We start from the raw sequence: 22,708 nt of genomic DNA on the forward strand, positions 1-22,708 counted from the left end.
GAATAGCCTTGGGGGAATTTGGCAGCCGTTTTTTAGTATTTGATGAGCTGTCACTTGGAAGAGGGTCTAGACTTCTTGTGTTTGATGTGTTTGATCAGAACTTGGACCAATGAGTAGAAGTTACAGGGATTTCAATATAGAGAAAAATTTCTTATTAAACAGGAGCCATTCAAAAATGATAGTGAGTTCCTCATGACTGAAAGTCTTCAAGTAGAGGCTGGATGACAGTTCCAAGTTGTCAAGAATGCTAATAGAAGTATTTCCTGCTTAGTAATGGGTTGGATTAGTTGCCCTCTAAGATACCTCCCAGTTCTAACTCAATGATTCTATATTGGGATAAAAAGTGGATGGAAAGGGTAGAGTTAGATTTTAAAGGGTTTTGAATGCCATGCTGTGGGTTCTGAATTTTAGGTAGAGAGTAGAGAGATAAAATGGTGTATTAGAAGAATGAATCTTGACTGGAGTAGAGTCAAGATGAAGTAGTAAACATCAGGCTTTTTTCCCAGTTCACCCAACATACTTCCTCTATAACAAACAAAAAAAAATGCAACAGACCAAATTTTGATCAGAAAATCCAAGTCACAGTGAATCATCTTCCATACAGGCAACTTAGGAAGATAGACAAAGAGGACAGTCAGTACAGGAATAAAGGTTAGCCAGGAGCACAGCTTGAGAGGGATAGTGAGGAGCTTTCTGGTACCCAGGGATGGTAATGGTCTGAGACTGAATACTAGGGCAAGGAGCTCTAAAGAATGAAAAAGTCAAAGAAAAAAATCATGGAAAAATTGATAATTTTATTAAGGATAATTACAACAATGAGAAATATACTAAAATCTGAAGGATTCAGTCAAAGCAGTACTTAGGGGAAAATTTATATTCCTAAATGCTTACTTATATCAGGAGAGAGAGAGAGAGAGAGAGAGAGAGAGAGGGAGAGAAGATCAATAAATTGGATATGTAACTAAAAAACAATGTAGAAAAATAGCAAATTTAAAACCCCCAATTAAACACTTATAATAGAAATCCTGAAAGACAAAGGAAAGATTAAAAAAACTGAAATTTCTACAATCTAAACTAATAAAGAAAACTTGGAGGTGAATTCACAACCAATGAAGGGAAATAAAAGAAATAGTTAGAAGTAATTTGCCCCAATTATAGGCCAATAAACTGACAATCTAAATTAAACAGATGCATAGCTCTAAAAATGTACATTGCTTAAATTAACAGAACAGGAAATAGAATTTTTAAAAATTTTTAAATATTATTTATTTATTTTATAATTTTTCCCCCTAATCTTGCTTCCCTCCCCCACCTTCCACAGAAGGAAGTCTGTTAGTCTTTACATTGAAGAAATAGAATATTTAAGTAAACTTATCTTAAAAAAGGAAATTGAATAAGTCATAAATGAAATCCCTAAGAAAAAAAGTACCAGATGGATTTAAAAGTGAATTCTCCCAAATTCTCCCAAAAAATGATTAATTTCAATGTCACATATCTATTTGAAAAATAGGCAGAGTTTTACCATATTCCTTCTATGACATAAATATGGAGTTGATACCTAATCCAGAAAGTATCAGCCCAAAGGAGAAAAAAAAGTATAGATCGATTATCTTAATAAATATTAATGTGAAAATTTTAAATAAAGTGCTAGCAAAGAGATGACAACAATATATCATAAAGATAATACATACACTTTGACCATGCTGGATTTATACTGGAAATGTAGGAACTGGTTCAATATTAAAACTAATCACATTAAAAACAAAAATAACAAAAAAATCATATTTTTTCAACAGAGGCAGAAAAAGCTTTTTGTAAAATATAGCACCTATTCTGTCAACATCTTTTAAAAAAAACACTAGAAAAAGCAGTTATAAATGGAGCTTTCCTTAAAATGATGTGCAACATCTATCTAGAACCAAGAGCAAACATTATTTGTAATGTGGAAAAGTTAAAAGCCTTTCCAGTAAGGTCAATATTTTACTAGTGATACTATCTATAGCAGTAAGAAAAGAAAAAGAAATTGAAGGAATAAGTGAGGGCAATGAGGAAACAACACTTTCACTTTTTGCAGAGGCTTTGATGTTTAACTAATAGAGCATCAACTAAAAATTAACCAATAATTAACCAGCAAAGTTGCAGGTTATAATTTAAACCCACATAAATCATCTGCCTTTCTCCATATTACCAACAAAACCCAGCAGGAAGAATTATTTTTGTCAGGCAAACGGGGTTAAGTGGCTTGCCCAAGGCCACACGGCTAGGTAATTATTAAGTGTCTGAGACCGGATTTGAACCCAGGTACTCCTGACTCCAAGGCCGGTGCTTTATCCACTATGCCACCTAGCCGCCCCAGAAAGAGAAATTTCACTTAAAATAACTGCAGACATCTAAGTCATTACTTATTAGAAAAATGCAAATTAAAGCATCTCTGAGGTACCACCTCACACCTCTCAGACTGACCAATATGAACAGAAAAGACAATGATCAATGTTGGAAGGGATGTGGGAAATCTGGGACACTAATGCACTGTTAGTGGAATTGTAAACTCATTCAACCTTTCTGGAGAGCAATTTGTAATTATGCCCAAATGGCAAAAAAAAAAAAATGTACATACCCTTTGATCCAGCAATACCACTACTGTGTCTATGTCCTGAAGAGATCATAAAAAAAGGGTAAAAACATCACTTGTACAAAGCTATTCATAGTAGTCCTGTTTGTGGTGGCAAAGGATTGGAAATTGAATGAATGCCCATCAATTAGGGAATGGCTGAAGAAATTGTGGCATTCAGATGTTATGGAACACTATTGTTCTATTAGAAACCAGGAGGGATGGGAATTCAGGGAAATCTGGAGGGATTTGCATGAACTGATACTGAGCAAGATGAGCAGAACCAGAAGAACACTGTACACCCTAACAGCAACATGGGGGTGATGATCAACATTAATGGCTTTGCTCATTTCATAAATACAACAATCAGGGACAATTTTAGGGTATCTGCCATGGAGAATACCACCTGATCCAAAGAAATAATTGTGGATTTTGAGCAAAGACCAAAGGCTATTGCCTTTAATTTAAAAAAATTATCTTATTATGTAATTTTGCTATCTCATTTTTTTTTCCTTATGATTTCTCTCTCAACACATTCGATTTAGATTAATGTATAGCATGGAAAGAATGTAAAGACTAACAGACTGCCTTCTGTGGGGGGAGGAAACAAGATTAAGGGAAAAATTGTAAAATTAAAAAATAAAGAAATAAAGTTTTAAAAAATAACAGCAGACAGTACAAAATAGAAGTCTATTTACCAAGAAACACATAAGAGTTAAATGAACACAAATGCAAAACACATTTCACACAAATGAAGACAGATCTAGGCAATTGAAGAAATATTCATTGTTCCTGGGCAGACCATGCCAATTTTATAAAAATGACAATACAATCTAGATTATTTTACTTACTCAGTGCCATACCAATTAATCTGCCTACTTGGGGGTGGCTAGGTGGCGCAGTGGATAGAGCACCAGCCCTGGAGTCAGGAGTACCTGAGTTCAAATCCAGCCTCAGACACTTAATAATTACCTAGCTGTGTGGCCTTGGGCAAGCCACTTAACCCCATTGCCTTGGAAAAAAAGCCTAAAAAAATTACCCAATTAATCTACCTACAAATTATTTTATAGAGCTAGCAAAATAACAAAATTCATCTAGATGGACAGATGGTCAAGAATATCAAGGAAATCAGCAATAACAGATCGCAAACTGTATTACAAACCTATAATCAATAAAATAATTTGGTATTTGGTAAGAAATAAAGAGGTTGATTAGTGGAAGAGATTAGATACACAAAATTCAGAAGCAAAGATCCCACCTATTGGAGAAAGATTTCACTATTTGACAGAAATAGTTTATTGAGGAAGCTGGAAAATAATCTGACAGAAACTAAGCATAGACCAGCATCTCAGCACATATACCAAAATAAGCTCAAAATGTGCAGCATTTAAATATAAAGGGCTATATCATAAACAAATTAGTGAAACAGGGAAGAAATTACTTGTCATGATTGGAAGGGAAAAGAGTTTATGAGCAAATTATCAATAGAGATATTTACAAGAGATAAATTGGATAGTTTTGATTATATAAAAATTAAAGTTTGCTACAAACAAAACTAATGCATTTAAAAATTTAAAAAGCAGGAAACTAGGGGAAATTCTTTGCAGCAAATTTCCTTGATAAAGATCTCATTTCTAAAATATATAGAGAATAAAGTCAAAACTACAAGAATAACAGGCATTCCTCAATTAATAAGTGGTCAAAATATATCAATAGGTGGGGGGGGTCTTTTTGGTTTTGGGTTTTTAGGTTTTTGCAGGACAAATGGGGTTAAGAGGCTTGCCCAAGGTCACACAGCTAGGTAATTATTAAGTGTCTGAGGTCGGATTTGAACTCAGGTACTCCTGACTCCAGGGCCGGTGCTCTATCCACTGTACCACCTAGCCGCCCCTAATAGGTAGTTTTCAGGGGAAGAAATGAAAGCTATCAAGAGCCATAATTTTAAAATGCTCTAAATCACTAATAATTAGAAAAGTGCAAATGAAGACCATGCTGAGGTATCACCTTACACCCAACACATTAGTTAGGTTGACAGAAAAGGAAATGACAAATTATAGAGGGATGTGGAGAAACTGGTATATTGATGGATCTAGTCTAACCACTCTGGAAAACAATTTGGAATTATGACCAAAAAGCTACTAAACTGTGCATACTCTTTGACCTAGCAATACTGCTACTAAGAGATCAAAGAAAGAAGACAAGGACCCATACGTACCAAAATATTTAAAGCAGCTCCTTTTATGGTAGCAAAGAATTGGAAACTAAGAAGATGTCCATGGCATGGCTTAACAAGTTATGATATTTGCATATAAAGGAACACTATTATGCTTTTAAGAAATGATGGAGGGAATGGTTTCAGAAAAACCTGGGGAAATCGATACTAAGTGAAGCAAGTAGAACCCAGAGAACAATCTACACAATAACAACAATATTGTAAAAATAATCAACTTTGAAAGACTTAGTAACTCTAATCAACACAATGACCCACCACAATTCCAGAGGACACATAATGAGGCATGCTACCCACATCCAGAGAGGGACTGAAGCATATTTTCCTTCCTTCCTTCTTTCCTTCCTTCCTTCCTTCCTTCCTTCCTTCCTTCCTTCCTTCCTTCCTTCCTTCCTTCCTTCCTTCCTGCCTGCCTGCCTTCCTTCCTGCCTTCCTTCCTTCCTTCCTTCCTTCCTTTCTTTCTTTCTTTCCTTTCCTTTTCTTTCTTTCTTTCTTTCTTTCTTTCTTTCTTTCTTTCTTCTTTCTTTCTTCCTTCCTTCCTTCCTTCCTTTCTTTTCTTTCTTTCTTTCTTTCCTCTTTCTTTCTTTCTTTCTTTCTTTCTTTCTTTCTTCCTTTCTTTCTTCCTTTCTTCCTTCCTTCCTTCCTTTCTTCTTTCTTTCTTTCTTTCTTTCTTTCTTTCTTTCTTTCTTTCTTTCTTTCTTTCCTTCCTTCCTTCCTTCCTTCCTTCCTTCCTGCCTTCCTTCCTTCCTCTCTTTCTTTCCTTTTCTTTTCTTTCTTTCTTTCTTTCTTCTTCCTTCCTTCCTTCCTTCCTTTCTTTCTTTTCTTTCTTTCTTTCTTTCTTTCTTTTTCTTTCTTTCTTTCTTTCTTTCTTTCTTCCTTCCTTCCTTCCTTCCTTCCTTCCTTCCTTCCTTTCTTTTTTCTTTCTTTCTTTCTTTCTTTCTTTATTTATTTCCTTCCTTCCTTCCTTCCTTCCTTCCTTCTTTCCCAAACATAACTGAAGTAGAAATTTATCTTGTAAAACTCCACATATTTGCAATGGATTTGATTATCTTATTTTCTCAATAGGTATATGGGAGGACATAGGGAGAGAATTTGGAATGGAAAAAAAATTTTAATCTCTGCCAAAAAAAAAAAAAGGAATAATGAATCCTATAGCCTGTGTAGGATGGATCAGAGGAGAGAAGACAGGAGTCAGGGAGAGTGGTTAGAAAGTAATAGAAAATGCTGGTGGCTGTAGAAGTAAAAGAGGGGTTGAATGTATCCAGGAGAGATTTTGACAGAAAGCTCAGTGACTGGCTGGAAATTTAGCAGTAGGTATAGCCTTGGTTCATCAGCTATATAACATCCCTAGGGACTCTATTGTGGTCATCTGATATGCATCTATGCCCTCTAGTAAACAAATGTGTTTCTTTCTGTATGTCTCAGGGCGAAGCGTTGATCCTGGATTAGCTGGATTGCTGGGTCGACAGGGGCCACGCTCCAAACAACCTTTTATGGTCACTTTTTTCAGGGCAAATCAAAATCCCATTCGAGCTCCTCGGGCACTCAAGCAACTAAAGAAAAGGCAGCCGAAAAAAAGCAACGACCTCCCCCACCCAAACAAACTCCCAGGGATCTTTGGTAAGAGGCAAGAGGTGAAAAGGTCCAAATCCATGTTAGAAATGTGGCAAATTGTTATTTGGAGATCTTAGAGTGCATGGCAGGAGAGCCCAGGGATAGTTTCCTAATCCCCATTCTTCAGATGAAATAGGGGTATGTCTTGTATGAACGAACCAATTCCCAATAGTAATTAAAAATGGTATTGATACTTCGAGATTGCTTTCAAGTTTTCAGTGCACTTTATATGTACTATCACATTTAATCTTCAGGCCCATCTTGAGAGATAAGTAGCAATTGTGTCATTAGACCCATTTTTAAGATGAAGAAACAGGCTCAGTGTCATACAGTTGATATGTGACATAGCTCACAGTAGAACTGAGGTCTCCTGATTCTAAGAGGAGTATCCCATTTGTTCCAATTGGCTGCTTCTCAGTAACCCTAGAGAGCAATAATGCTAAGTTTTTCAATGTTTTAATAATTTTGTACCTTTTAGTGACTTGTCAACCTGATGAAATAATTATAACCATTCACATTTAATGAAAACTTCAAGGTTTATAAAACTCTTTCCTTATAATAATTCCATTAAGTTAGTGGTGAAGTATCATCCTCCCAGCTTTATGGAAAAACTGAAGCATAGACCCAGGATCAAAGTGCACTCTATCCCATGCCACTCTGCTTCCCCCACACTGTCCTGGGAGGTCACATGCTTATTGAACTATGTATATTTACCCTTCTCTTCCTCCAGATGACATCAATGCCGCTGAGGGCAGACAAGTCTGCAAGAGGCACGAGCTCTACGTTAGCTTTCAGGACCTTGGTTGGCTGGTAATTTCCTAGCTCATTTCTTAAAAAAGAAATCATTTTAAAATAATTGTCCAAAGAAGATGTCAGAATGTTCTCTGTCCTATCTGAACTATTACAACAATATGAAAAGGCACAAGGAAAGCTAGTTTATGAATTTGTGTTTGAGGGCTAATGTATCTACTTGAAGAAAGGCTTTCCAGAACTGGCAAGGGTGCCCTAGGAGAGAGGTATTGAGACCCTCCCAGAGAACTGGAGATGGAATAGCCCTCAATGATTCTCTATCCTAAAGACAGCAACCCATGACCTACCACGGACAGCTCCAAATTCTGAAGTTTCAAATAAGGGAGCTTTCTTTCCCTGCCTCGGGGACAGAGACCAGGTTCTGGGTAGATAGGGAAAGACAGGAACAGAAAGCAGGGGAAAAAGAGGAGTCCTTATGTTTATATAGGTTTTTTAAGAAATAAAGACCTTTGGTAGTAAAAGTTAAAATTGCAGAAATTTTTGTTATTTCCCTACTGTTAGCCATCCTTCTAAGGTTTCCTTCCTTCTATTATGTCTGAATCTTTTAAGTTCCTATTTACTTATTGTCTTCCCTAGGAGGATGTCAGCTTCTTGGAAACTATTTGTATTTTTCTTCATGTGTGATGGGCACTTAACCTGTGCCAGAGTAAACTCTTTTTTTAATGGTTTTTTTTTGCAAGACAATGGGGTTAAGTGGCTTGCCCAAGTTCACACAGCTAGGTAATTATTAAGTGTCTGAGGCCAGATTTGAATTCAGGTACTCCTGACTCCAGGACCAGTGCTCTATCCACTGTGCCACCCTAGCCACCCCGAAAGTAAAATCTTAAGAAATGATTGTTGGCTGATCAAGGGTCAACACCAGTCTATGGATTGGTGCTTGAGAAATCTAGATCTCGTGCTATTTTCAGGTAGGGAAATTGAGGACAACAGAGGGGACATGGTTTTCAAATACAAAACAAAAAGAGTGGTAGCCCAAGACCAGAATGTCTCCTAACTTCTAGTCTAGGGCTATTCATTCCTAGCATTGCCACCATTGTAATGAAGTAGATTTGGGTAAGGATTATTGAGATAAGGGGCCTTGATCAGAAGGATACTCTTGGGGCAGCTAGGTGGCGTAGTGGATAAAGCACCGGCCTTGGAGTCAGGAGTACCTGGGTTCAAATCTGGTCTCAGACACTTAATAATTACCTAGCTGTGTGGCCTTGAGCAAGCCACTTAACCCCATTTGCCTTGCAAAAATCCTAAAAAAAAAAAGGATACTCTTGATACTAAGTATACTCTTCTAGGAGCCATGTTTTACTTCAGTCTAGGTGGTGACCTATGAGCCTAGGACAGACTGACAGGTACCATCTTGATCCTTATGCATGACCGCTCATCCTAGGTCTTTGGGGCTATGGCCTATGAAACATAGCCCTTCCTTGCTTACTTCTCCTAACTTATCTCCTTAATAACAAGTCGTGAATATTGCCACCAATTTTGTTCAGGTCCTGATAACTTCTCACTTGTACTATTATAATAGCTTCCCAACTAGTAACCCTGCCTCCAACCTCACCCACTCTCCAGTCTTCACCAAATAATCTTCCTTATCCATGGATTTGATTCCCCTCCTCAATAACTTTCTGTGGCTCCTTATTTTCTCAAGGATAAAATACAAACACCTAGCCAGACATTTAATATCTGTCATAATCAACCTTCAACCTTCTTTGGCAGACTTACTTTTCTTATTTTAGGCTCTTCTTCATTCATTGTAGGTTCTAGGTAGATTGGAATAATTATTTCCCTGCAGCTATTCCCTTTCTTGTGTTTATACATTTGTGCAGCCTGGTCCATGTTTGGAGTCCACATCAGCCTCATCTCCTTTTTTGAAACCCTTCCCATTTTTCAAGATCCAGCTTGGGTGGCATCTCTTTGATAAAGCCTTCCCCAACTCCAACTCCAAGCAATCTCTCTGAATGTTCTCCTACACTTTGAATCTTGCACTGTGCTTATTAGTGTATAAGCCATAGCTTCCTGTTCCTTTTCAACTCTTTAAGACCAGGAACTGAGTATTTCATCTTTACCTGCAACCTTGTCGACTGGATTGAATTGAATGATAGCAATGTGAGTTCAAACTGCTTGTCTTGTTGCACAAGTGCTCCCTTTGTTGTTCTGTTAGATTTTATGTTTGTGGCAAGTTCTACCCTCAAAAAACTATTGATTTCATCAGAAATATTTGGCCTTCAGAAGTCTAGCAAAGCAGCTCTGCCACTGGTTATGATCTCCTGGTCTGAGTAGGTCCTGAGCGTACTTCATCTAGACAGAGAGATGAGAATGCTTTGCCACCCATCCCTTATTTTGTACAAAAATATATTAAAAGAGTGGAGCTTAGCAATAAAAGCACAACAAAAGATGCTATTCATGTAAAGTAAAACTTAAAGAAGTTGGAAGGGAAAGAGCATTTATTAAGCACCTACTATAGACAAAGAGCAAAAGAAAAGGGAGAAAGTATCTTCAGAGAAAGAGAAAGCAATGGGGCAGCTAGGTGGCGCAGTGGATAAAGCACCGGCCCTGGAGTCAGGAGTACCTGGGTTCAAATCTGGTCTCGGACATTTAATAATTACTTAGCTGTGTGGCCTTGGGCAATCACTTAACCCCGTTTGCCTTGCAAAAACCTAAAAAGAAAAAAAAGGAAGGCAAGATTGTCTTAGGTGAGGAGTTTTTCTGTTTGTTTTGGTTTTTTTTAGTTTTTGCAAGGCAAACGGGGTTAAGTGGCTTGCCTAAGGCCATACAGCTAGGTAATTACTAAGTGTCCGAGACAGAATTTGAACCCAGGTACTCCTGACTCCAGGGCCCGTGCTTTATCCACTGTGCCACCTAGCTGCCCCTAGGCTAGGAGTTTTAATGACACATACTCTTGGATATGGCACCAACACAGAAACCGTCATGTAGCAGGAGAATTCAGAGATATAGGGTATCTCCATGTTAGGAGTTCCAATCATTCACAGAGTTGTGGGGAGAGGGGAGAAGAGGAGAGAAGGGGAAAGAGGAGAGAAATTAAGGGAGAAAGAAGGGGAGGAGAGAGAGAAAATGAGAAAGAGAAGGAAAAAGAAAGTAGAAAAAGGAAAGGGAAGGGAGGAAAAGAGAGGAGGGAAGAGAGAAAAGGAGGAAGAGAGAAATAAAGAGAAAGGGAGAGAGAAAGAAACAGGATGAGAAAAAGAAGGGGGAAGAAAGAGAAAAAGAAGGGAGAGAAACAGAGGCAGAGAGAGGACAGAAAAAAGACAGAAAGAGGTAAGAGGAGAGAGAGAGAGAGAGATAAGGAGAGAGGAAGAGAAAGGGAAGAGAGAAAAGGAGGAAGAGATAGAGGAGAGATGGACAGAGAAAATAAGAAAGAAAAAAAAAGATTGAGATTGAGATTTCTTTTTCTGTTATACAATATTTGCTCCATACCCAGTAGAATGGAAACTCTTTGAGAGATGAGATTTTTATTTTTTACTCTAGTATCATAGATTGGAATCTGCAGTGAACCTAGATGTCATCAAATCCAACTCCTTTTATAGATAAGGAAACTGAGACCGAGAGAGGTGAGCTGCCTTGCCCCAAAGTTCATAGACAGTAGTAGGTGGCAGAACAGGGATTTGAACCCAGGTCCTTATCTAAGTTCACATTCATCACTCTTCCCACATTTCACATTCCCCAGAATACAGTAGGAACCTATTAAATGCTTCTTGAGTTGCATTGAGTCATATCCCTCCCAGAGTTGGTCCATGGGATATGACTTCAGTGTAATTTGGTATCAAAATCCCTTGACTTCCCAGCACTGGGAACAATGGGAGCGAAAGCAGGGAGCTAGGAAAGTCCCGGGAGGAGAGAGTTTCCTCACTTTCAACATTCACGTCATGCCTTCCTTCCACCCACACAAGCCTTTTTGACTTCCCAGTTCCTGAGAATGGTGAGCCTTTGTACACACCCAGTTATTCCAATGGGGAGTGAATGAGGACACCTCCTTCTACCTAGTCAGAGAAAAGTTGGGACATCCTTCCAGACCTAGCCAACACAAACAGAAGGACGTCTTTCCATGACAGCCTCACATTCCTGGACTTTGACTACCAAAATCCATTCCATGTCAACACGCATTTATTAAACACCTGCTGTGTATATAGAGAATACCGCAATCAACTGCCTTAGCATCAAGCTGTTGTCAAAGAAAGGATGGTTTGGGTTTGGGATTGGGTTTTTTTTTGTTTTTTTCCTTAATGACAAGGGCACTTGTTTTAAAATTTGGATTCAAGGCAACTTTCTTTCAAACCCTTCAGAATGTAAGCCAGCCTTGTCTTCTCCTGGGGTTCACCACCACCTCCTCTTCCTGGAGGCCTGCAGATCCCAACTGTGGACCATTGTGGGATTGTGCTCTCAACTTTCAGAGAAGTCAATCAATCAAAAGCATGTATTAAGCACCACACACTGGACTAAACCTGGGGATAGGATGACAAAGATGAAAACACTCCTTCCTCACAAGCTGAGATTCTGAGGGAAGGGGCAACAAGTGCAAATGAGTAAATATGAATATAAGAATCCACACCCATTACAGTCATTCAATCTCAGGTGGTCTAGCCATTGAGGGGATCAGGAAAGACTCCAGGCAGGTGATGGGGCCTTTGCTATTTCTTGAAAGAATGAAGGGATTCTAAGAGGCAGCAGGGACAGAAGTACATTCTAGACTCATTCCAGTCATGTGGCACAACAGAAATGGAATGGAGTGTTGTATACAAGGAACAGAGAAGGCAGGTTGACCAGTTCCTACTATTCAAGAGAAGGAGTAGTGTTCAGTTACAAGGAAGTGACTTATTCTGATGTGATAGAGGGGGTGACTAGGGGGATGGGTGGGAGGGTGATTGACTGATTGACTACATAGAAGTTCTCTCTCTCTCTCTCTCTCTCTCTCTCTCTCTCTCTCTCTCTCTCTTTCTCTCTCTCTCTAGGACTGGGTCATTGCTCCTCAAGGGTACTCTGCTTATTACTGTGAGGGTGAGTGTGCCTTCCCATTGGACTCCTGCATGAATGCCACCAACCATGCCATCCTGCAGTCTCTGGTCAGTACCTGTGTTTTTACTCCCAGTGAGCTAGGCCGCTCTGCAGAAGGTTTTTCTCACTCATTTGGTTCTGAGTCTCGATTCAGGCTAAAATAACATTGCAAATCTGGGATTAAAATGAAGGGGAGACAGGTCCACCACAGCAATGTTGCAAGAAATATTATAAAATTAGTCCAAGTGAATTACTCACTGTTTTACTTAACTGTCTTGGTGTAAGATTTTCTAAAATAGTCCTCACTGGCAGCTTCTTGTGCAAACTTGCTGACTTTAACTGAGATTTGATAGATTTTAATAATAAATAATAAGCAACTTGCAATTACAAAGCATTTTACAAGTATTATTTAATTCAATCTTTACAACCAATCATGTAAGAAAGATAGTGAAAGTATTATTCTCCCCATTTTTTAAGTGAGGAAACTAAGGCTTAAGGGAAGGGAAGTAACTCTCCTAAGAACTAGGAAAAGGCAGAACCAGAATTCCTGACTCCAAGTCACAACTAACCAGGATGCCCTGAATCCTATAAATACTTCTCTGGCAACTGTTTCAATGTAATAGGATGGAAAGAAGGAAGAAAGAAAGGAAAGAAAGAAGAAAAGAAAGGGAGGGAGAGGAAAAGGAAGGAAGGAGGAAAGGAAGGAAGGAGGAAAGGAAGGAAGGAGGGAAGGAAGGAAGGGAAGGAAGGAAGGAAAGGAAGGAAGGAGGGAAGGAAGAAAGAATGATGAAGAGAAGAAGAAAGAAATAGAAAAATAAAGAAGAGAGGAAACATTTATTAAGTTCTTACTTCATGCTAGGCACTCAAGATATTCAAATATAAGCAAAAAGTCAGTCCTTGCCCTCAAAGAACTTACTTTCTAATGGGGAGAGAGTGGTATTGTGAATAAAACCATCTTGTTTTATAGCATGAAACATTTCTTCTCCTCCTTTTTTCTGAGACAAAGATAATCTACCATAGATATTTGTGGGGGGACAGAAAGATGAGACTTAGCCCACACTCTCAGAAGATGCCCCAGCAGTTGCTATCTGAGATGAATATGAATGTCCAGAGTTCGGTGGCATTGATTTAGAACTGGAAAGGATCTTTGAGGCTTTTGAGAGCAAACCCCCTCATTGTACAGATGAGGAAATTGAAGCCCAGACAGGAAATATGCCTTTCCCGGGTTTACATACATTATTCCCCACTCAGGATTATGCGTCTTGATTGCAGCACTGATGAGATCCAGTTATCCAGGATATTTAGGTGATGCCGCAGTGCAGAGAGTCCAGAACCTAGAGTCAGGAAGAAATCAAGAAAAATTCAAGTCTGACCTCAGACACTTAGTAACTGGGTGACCCTGACCAAGGCACTTTACCCTGTTTGCCTCAGTTTCCTCATCTGTATAATGAGCTGGAGAAGGAAATGGCAAACCACTCCAGTATCTTTGCCAAGAAAACCCCAAACGGGGTCAAGAAGAGTCAGACATGACTGACAACAACAACAAATTGTCGGAAGCCAGAGAAAGGAAGACAGATTCCTTGTGCCCTGAGCCAGCCCTTCTCAGGACAGGGACCAGTCTGTCAAACCAAGATTTCCCCCTCATCCCTCATGGGTCTGGGGCAAACCCAGTGTTTGTAGCACTCACACATCTGGTCTGTCCAGCAGTGGAACTTGCCAGGCCACTGAGTTAGTGGAATATCCAGAGGTCTGAGACCAGCTCAGAGAGGAGAGAAGGTCATTCCCTCAATAAGAGATGCATAATCATAAAGCCAAAACAGCTATCAGACTGACCTTCTGGAGTCATCAGCTCTGAGAGATGGCCCTATATCTGGCTGTAGCAACATTACCTCTCCTCACCAGGGCTGGGACCTGGCGGATGGTCGAGGGGCAGAAAGCTGCCCAGAGGCCGGAGTCTGGCCACAGAAGGGGCACCGCCTGCCACTGCCGCCACCACCACGAAAAGGGTTCCAATGTAAACTGCAGCCCAGCCTGCCAGAAGTTTAGAATAAATATTTTCATGAAGGCTGAAAATAATCTACTCATTCAACCAGAGTCTTTTTTAAGGAAAGAACTGGTTTAGGGTGTAGTGGAAAGATCACAGTCGTGACCTGCGTGACTTTGAGCTGGGCATTTCCCCCTCTTTGAATCTCAGTTTCTTCTTCTGTGAAATGGACCTAATAACCCTTCATTTGTTTCCTGCCCAAGCTCTTTAAAGACCCAATGAGATAAATGGATATAAAATTAGCTATCCACAGAGGACTCTGAAAAGTCCGTTAGGGTTCCCTCATTGTTCCTATTACTGTCACTTAGCATCCAGAGCCTAGCACTTTCTGCTAGTTCATAGTAGACTCTTTATAAATGACTTATTGACCTGTCACCACCTCCCTTGACTCATTATGGTGTGCGGAGTCAGTCCTGGTATATTCAGAGGATGCATCAGGGAAGGGCGGGCTCTGTTGTGATACTGGAAAGGCTTTGAGAAGGTCCAGATGAGGTCATCTAGAACCCAACTTGGCTAGTCATCAAGAGGTCAGCTTCCTGGTCACCCAAGAGGAGACAAAGGTCCTGGGTGGGTGGATTTAAAACTCACCTTTGATACTTACCATCTATGTGACCTCAGGCAGGGTACAAACTTCTCAAAGTCTCAGTTCCCTCATTGGTAAAATAATAATCTCTTCCATTCCTGGATCTGTAAAATGAATAGGAGAAGGAAATGGCAAACCATGCTAGTATCTTTGTCAAGAAAATCCCAAATGGGGTCATGAAGAAACAGACACCACTGAAACGACCAATCAATAGCAAAGGGTATCTGTCTCTAGTGTGGTTTAACATTTCCTTTTCCAATTCATTTTACAGATGAGGAAACAGAGGCAAACAGCCCTGGGTCACACAGCTAGTAAGTGTCTGAGGCCAGATTTGAACCCACAGAGATAAGAATTTCTGACTCCAGACCCAGCCTTCTATCCTCCTCACCAACTAACTGCCCTTGTATCTACTATCTATGATCCAGTTAGCAGATAAAGGGTTATCTTTTAAAAGAAATTTCTGAACCTAAAAAAATGATTGAATAAAAGAAATTTCTGAAGAACTGAATTTTTATTTTTATTTTTTGTACTTTCCATTGAAATGGTTGTGGTCAAGATCTTGCTCTGCTGATACTGCTTATGTCATTCTGCATCAGTTCACATAAGTCTTCCTGTGTATAAGAAAAGTTTTTAAGAAATACTGAAAGCTTCATGCTTACCACAGTGTCAGAGACGATCCACACAATGGCTGCAACAATTCAAATGGAGAGATGAAAATCAAGAAAATAAGGAGCTCTGAATTCTGTGAAATTATAGGAATTGAGTTTGGCCCAAAAGAAGAGACATGAGAAGTTACTTCTCCCTGCTCTTTTGCAGAAGTGGAGGTCCAGGGGCAGCTAGGTGGTACAGTGGATAGAGCACTGGCCCTGGAGTCAGGAGGACCTGAGTTCAAATTCTACCTCAGTAATTTAATAACTGCCTAGCTATGTGATCTTGGGCAAGTCATGTAATTCTATTGCCTTAAATAAATAAAAATTTTAAAAAGTGAAGGTCCCACAAATGTAAAACACTGCATATCATGTACAACTTTTTCCATATGTTGATTAGTTTTGCTGAACTTCCTAACCTTTCCCCTCTTTTATTTTATTCTTTAGTATAACAGATGGCTTTCTGGGAGGGAGAGAGGTTGCAAAAGTAAGCGATATGAAAACAAAAAAGGATTTATTGGGGGGAGAAGAGAAAAACTTGCTTTATTTCCCCTTCTCTTTATGACCTCTAGTCTGCTAGGAGCATACTGAGTAGCTTCCTCTACCAAGGCCAAGTCATCTGAAGCCTTTGCCCCTACAGGTGCATCTGATGAAGCCTGATAGTGTCCCCAAAGCCTGCTGTGCTCCCACCAAACTGAGCGCCACCTCTGTCCTTTACTATGATACCAGCAACAATGTCATTCTGAAGAAACACCGGAATATGGTGGTGAAGTCCTGTGGCTGTCACTAAGACCTCTCCAAGGGACCTGCAGCTCAAGGAAAAGCCTCATCACTGTCTGCAGGTGGCTGCCCAGAGCACTCACTTCAGGGAACCTTCTACCCACCAATAAAGTAATACAAACCTCCCTGCTTCCAGATGGATGGATGGATGGATGGATGGTTGGATGGTTGGATAGATGGATGGTTGGATGGATAGACGGATTTCTAAAGGGATTGGAAACCCTTCAGAGGATTCCTGATGCCTGCAGGCAAATAACTGTGAAAGGCCAATAGCATTGGATAGAGGGTGAAGAGCTATTGGCTGTAGCCTTTGGGGATTCACAAACTCTTGGGTGTGTGGTCTGTGCTCTAAGATTTTACCCCCTATATAGTGAGGACAATTCTTCAGTTGGCAGATCTCTACTGATTTAGGAACCTTAGCTAGCACTTAGAACTGCAAAGGTTGCCATTGAGCACATGACTCAGACCACCTCCAGACACCCAGAGTCATACCCCGATGGCTTTCAGGAGGAAAATGATGGCTCTTTGCCACATTGGGATGTGTGAGAATCATCTCTCAAAGGATCAGAGCCTAGAGCTGGAAGAACCTGAGGGGTCATCTAGCCTAACCCCCCCCCCAAAAAAAAACCCAGATTACTTGCTATATAGGAGATAACAGATCCAATATATGCACCTCATGCAGTTAGTGCTTTTTGAAGTAAATAATAATGATCCCATTTGTACAGAGAGTATTTTACAATTTCTACAAGTTCTGTGCTGTAGGGAGTGGATCTGTTGTAGCCCCATTTTGCAGATGAGGAAAACTGAGGGAAGGAATTTGATTTCCCAGAGTAACACAGTCAGGTAAGAGGTGAACTAGAACTTGAACCCAAGTCTCTGACTTTCAATCCTAGACTCTTCCCAATGTCTCCATAGGGTTAATGCAGATAAACTAACTAAATTGATTCAGAAACTAGCCCTGTTTTTTGAAGACTTTTTTTTAAACTACCCATCTCACTCCAACTCAACAAGTATTTGTTTAATACCTACTGTATGCCAAAGTGCTTGGAAGGTACAAAGATAAAAAAACAAACAGTAAGGAAATGTTCGGGGTTCCCTGGAAGTTTCTCAGGTTATGTCAAATGACTATGTTTTTAGCCCTGGGGATGCTCAAATTAGACACCAGTAAATGCTTTCAAGTTCGAGGCTCCCCATTTCTATGATGCTCTCAGAGTCTGGGAGGCAAGGGTCTCCCCTTGGAGGCTCTGTGAAGGTATTGAGGCCAGTGGATCCCAAGAGCCCCATCTCACTACAACTGACCCCCACAGTCTGAACAAGGGTCTTTGTTGTAATGGAATTTTGTTCAAAGAAATATGGATTGAGACATTATTATGAAATTATAGAGCTGGAAAGAACCACAGAGTCAAACTGCTATATACTGTATCCTTAGCATGTAGTCAATACTTCCAGTGTTGAGGGAGCAGTCTGTTTCTTTGATTGGACAAGTCTTGGCAAGATAGTAAAATGCTATTTTACACAAATCTCTGATCATTAAAGTTAGAGCTATATGGAAATAAAGAAGGAAGAGGGACCTATATATGTGTATTATATATATAAAGATATGTGTGTAAATATGTATATATGCATACATATATATGTATATGGGATATGTTGGTCATTTGCAAGTCATGGATGACTGCCCTTTCTGACTTCAAAGAGATGGATTAAATGATCCTCCACGGTCCCAGCTCCCAGCCTAGGCTGGGGGAGGGAGGGAGGGGAGCAGGAGAAAGAAGAGGCTGTGCTAGCCTCCATTGGACGTCTTTTGACTCTGATTTTAATCTCAAAAACAAGTTCATTCATGAGCTTCAAACAAAAGGGGAAGGGGGAAGAACGCTTCATTTAGGAATGAATACAGAGATGTAGTGCCCTCTGTTGGGGACTAGGAGATAGTGCAAACTCAGAGATGCCAGCTATTAGAATGAGGATTTTTAGAGCTAGAAAGGACATTAGAAATGATCTAACCCAACTCTCTCCTTTTTTTTACAAGTGGGGAAACTGAGACCCAGAAAGGTGAGGGAACCCACCCAAAGTGCAAGGATTTGAACTCAGTTCCACAGCTCCCAGTGTTGTTTTCCCCCCTCACTATATCAGGATTTGGGGACTTTAGAGATGATCCAATCCAATGCTGTGCTTTTACAGAAATGCAAACATTACCAGAACAGGTTAGGATAGGGGGAGGGCTTGAATTTTTAGTCAGGTCTTCCGCCTGCACACCCAAGCCTCTTTCTACTCTACACAAAGACCCAAGACTAAGCCATACTCTTCCCCTAAGCATTTCACTCCAAACTCACACAGGAGCATTGACGTCACCAAGGAGACTTGACAGTGACTCCTGCCTGTTGACAGATATCCTCACTGTGGCTCCGAGTGGATAAACAACCAGTAGTCTACAAAGCTGTCTTTCTAATATTACTAAATGAAAAAAAAAATACAGAGAGGGTAAAAAGAAAATTTCTAAAGACGAGTCTGATTTTAGAAAGACTGAAGTGCTTTTTGTGTTCTATATTCTTTTATCCGAACTACCAATTACCCAATTACCAGGCCCTGTAATCCACAGCAGCCTGGAGGCAGGTGGCTTGGTGACAGACCCAGCCTGACTCATACTTTTGATTCAAGGCTTAGAAGTGATGGAAAAGCCAGGCCCCATGTTCCTGCTGCTCGTTCCTGCTAAATCTATTAGTGCCAGCCTGGAGTACGAAGGATTTCAGATGATTAAGATTAGGCATTCCCCTAAGTATCTGGAATATTCCTATTTTCCTTTCCTGGCTTTCTTGGTATGTATAAACTAATTTGGGGCATGGAAACTCCCTTACTGAATTCAGTTCATTACCAAACTTGTCATCTAGCCACAAAGTCAGCAGGGGGTTCATCTGGACCTTGTGTTGAGTAGAATGAGAATGAGGCCTGGCCCCATTCCCCGATGGTGGTTGAGGCAGGAGAAATGGCAGGCAGATCAGCCAAGCCTGAAATGCATTGTCCCTAAGAAGGAGCTTCAATGAAAGAGGCTAACCCCCAGCCATTGAGCTGGGCTTCTAAGCAGGAGAAGGTCATGGGAAAGGCAGGAGGGGTCTTTGTACTTAGCAATCTGGCCTTTTAAGGAACAATCCCTGTCCAAACCAACTCTGGCCAAGGCCAAGTACAGCAGGGTGGCTTGGAAAGAGTGCTGAAGCCAGAGACATAGGGGATCTGACCATCCATCCACTAGTCCTGGTCCTCTGGCATTAAAGGACTGAATTTGGACCTGTGTTTAACCAAGTGATCTTGGGCAAGTCACTGATGCTCTGGGCCTTAGTTCTTTACCTGAAAAGGGGGGTTAAGCTATGTAGCCTCTAATGTATCTTCCTAAAATCTAGGATCTTTTGATCCCTGAATTTTATTTTCTTCCTCTGTGAAGGGACTAAATTGGATTTTTTCCGAGTTCTCTTGTAACTTTGATATTCTGTGTTCTAAGGGCCCTCTCAGCTCCAAAATTTGGTGTTCTGAGGGTTCTCCCAACTCTGACATTCTATGTTCTAAGGACCTTCCAGGCTCTGACATTCTGTGTTCTAAGGCCCCTTCCAGTTCTGACATTCAGTTTCTTGGGACAAAATACAGGGCATTGGAGAGGAAGTGATACTTTTATAGCAACACCTATGGTTCTTTCTTGCACAGTCAATCTGAAGTCTTGGCCATGTCCATAATACATTTATTAGCTGAGAGTACTAAATTAGACTCTGAATGACTATAAATACTAATAATCTCTGGAAAAAAAAAGCTCTACATCATGTCACATTTGGAAAGCACTTCTCACCCCCATTTTCATTTGCTCCCACAGTGGGGTAACAACTCAGGATGTCACACCTGTTTGGTAAGGGAAGGGCATGAGACCAGCCTCTTTGACATTTCCTCAAAGACCAGAATGCAGAGGTGGGGGAAATTGTCATTCAATTTGCCAATTAGATCATATATAAAGCAAGAGTGGAATGACAGACGGGCTGAGCTCTATTCGCAACTTGATTGTTTTAAAAACCAGAGGATTTCAGAGTAAGGGCCTTAGTCCAGCCTCGCCCTGAGAGGAGAGAGCACAGACCCATCCCCCTCCCTTATCTCCAAGCACACACACACACACACACACACACACACACACACACACACGCATGCACACAACAGGGGCTATTAACCTAGGACCTGGGAACTTTGTTGTTATCTCTTTATAACTGTATTTCAATGTGACTGATTTCTTTTTGTAATTCTTTGTATTTTATTTCATTTGCACTGAATACAATGTTGACTCTCTTTGGAGACTCCTATCTTTACTGTGTGACCTTGGGCAAGTTTTAACCCCCATTGCCTCACCAAAAAGCAATACACAATGAGGAGCAAGTGATCCTCAGATTAGAGAACTAGGTTAGGGATGTGGATGCCCCTGGAGTTAAAAAAAAAAACCTCTTCTTGCTGGGGACTAAGATTATTTGGCTTTCTAGTTTATTTCTTGGGGCCATGAGGTCTACAGAGCAGCTGCTATAAGTGTCCACATTGTCATAGCAGGAAATGAGCTTGACAAAGTGGTCATTAAAGGCAATAAGAGCAAGTCAAGCATCAAAGGGAAAAGAGAATAGCCCAAGATGCTCTCCAAAACCCCCTCTGGTTCACCACACTCTTGATAACATCATATATGGCAAGTTTTTCCAAGAGGCAGTTCAGATCAACAAACACACTGGGAATAAGACTAAGGAAGGTTATTTTAAGCCTTCCCATTAAGCTCTGGAATGACCTTGGTCACAGTCTTAGAAGACCCAGTGGAAGTGGCAATGATGTTTGGGCATCATATGCCAGTCTACCAGAAGGGTCTCCTATTGGTAGGGTAGCAGTAATAGCATGGATAGTAGTCATGAATTCTTCCCTGAGGCCAGAGTTTTCATGGGTGACCATCCCTTCCCTGCTTAGCCAATCTTTGGACTTGAAAGTAGAACAGTATAGTGTATTGGGCCCTATCAGCCAAACTTAGATAACTTGCTGAAGGTTTTGAACAAGATTCCATGTTACTGCACATGGGAGCATGTTCCATGATACCAGCTAAGTGTGTTCCATGGTACCAGTTCATGGGAGCCAGGACTAAAGCCCAGGACTTGGACTACTGTGTGCTGCTCCCTCTCCTTCCCCCATCACAGTGTATCAGCTATTTGATTCAAAAACAGATTTACTTCCTTTTAGAAAAATCTAAATCACCTCTATGAAAAGAATACAGATCAAAAATGTTCACAGTTGAACTGGTTCAATCAGTCTGCAGAACACTTTGGAGTTATTCCCAAAGACATAAAATACTATGCATACCCTTAGGTCTGTACCCCAAAGAGCTTAAAGAAAAAGGAAAAGTAAATACAGGAACAAAAAATATTTATAACAGCTCTTTAAATGGTGGTAAAGCATTGGAAATTCAAGGGATGCCCCAAAATTGGGGACTAGGTGAACAAGTTGTGGTAGTAAGTGTGATGAATACTATTATGCTATAAGAAATGACAAGGAAGATGGTTTCAGAAAACTTGGGAAAGATTTAAATGAACTGATACAAAGTAAAGGGAGCAAAACCAGGAGAACACTGTACACAGAAAAAATACTAATGTAATGATGATCGACTGTGAAAGACTTAGTTACTCTGATCATGACAATGAACCAAAACAATTCCAAAGGACCAATATTTTTTAAAAAATATTATCCACCTGCAGGGAGAGAACTGATGAACTCTGAGTACATACTGAAGCATACTTTTTTGGCTGTCTTTATGTTTCTTGCTTTTTATTGTTGTTGTTGATGCTGTTTTACAACATGGCTAATATGGAAATATGTTCTGCATGACTTCACTTGTATAATCGATATCATATTGCTTGCCTTCTCAAAGGGGTGAGGGAGGTATGGAGGGAGGGAGAGAATTGGTTACTCAAATTTTTCAAAAGTGAATGTTAAAAATTTATAACATGTAATTGGGAAATATTTAAAGAATAAATAAAATATATATTTTAAAATGAATGACAAATAAATAAATGAAGAGTGTTTACAATCCACAGAAAGGAGACAATTTTCTGCACATAACAAATCCACCAAACTTAGTTAGTCAATAAATATTTAACAAACTTATCAGGGAAGCTAAGTGGTACATCAATTTGAGCTCAAAATTGACCTCAGACACTTAGTTGGGCAAGTTTATCTCAGTTCTTCAAACTGGAAGGTAATGGCAAATCACTTACAGTATCTTTCTCAAGAAACCCATATAAGGTCACAAAGAAAGAGAACAATAAATGATTCATCTACTATACTACACACAGAGGATACAAAGAAAAAATAAAGGACAGTCTCTGCCCTCAAGAAG

General features: G+C 40.1%; 1 protein-coding gene across 1 annotated transcript in view; it reads left to right on the forward strand.

Moving 5' to 3' along the window:
• LOC141508742 (bone morphogenetic protein 8B-like) overlaps nucleotides 1-22,366 on the forward strand; it is a 54,849-nt gene extending 32,483 nt beyond the window's left edge. The window contains exons 4-7 of the mRNA XM_074217617.1: nucleotides 6,267-6,461; nucleotides 7,186-7,265; nucleotides 12,224-12,334; nucleotides 16,181-22,366. Coding sequence (XP_074073718.1) covers nucleotides 6,267-6,461; nucleotides 7,186-7,265; nucleotides 12,224-12,334; nucleotides 16,181-16,330 — 536 coding nt within the window. The 3' untranslated portion in view covers nucleotides 16,331-22,366. The remainder of the gene's footprint in view (nucleotides 1-6,266; nucleotides 6,462-7,185; nucleotides 7,266-12,223; nucleotides 12,335-16,180) is intronic.
• The last annotated feature ends 342 nt before the right edge of the window (nucleotides 22,367-22,708 follow it).

Source organism: Macrotis lagotis, chromosome 1, assembly GCF_037893015.1.
Source record: "Macrotis lagotis isolate mMagLag1 chromosome 1, bilby.v1.9.chrom.fasta, whole genome shotgun sequence".
NCBI lineage: Eukaryota > Metazoa > Chordata > Mammalia > Peramelemorphia > Peramelidae > Macrotis > Macrotis lagotis.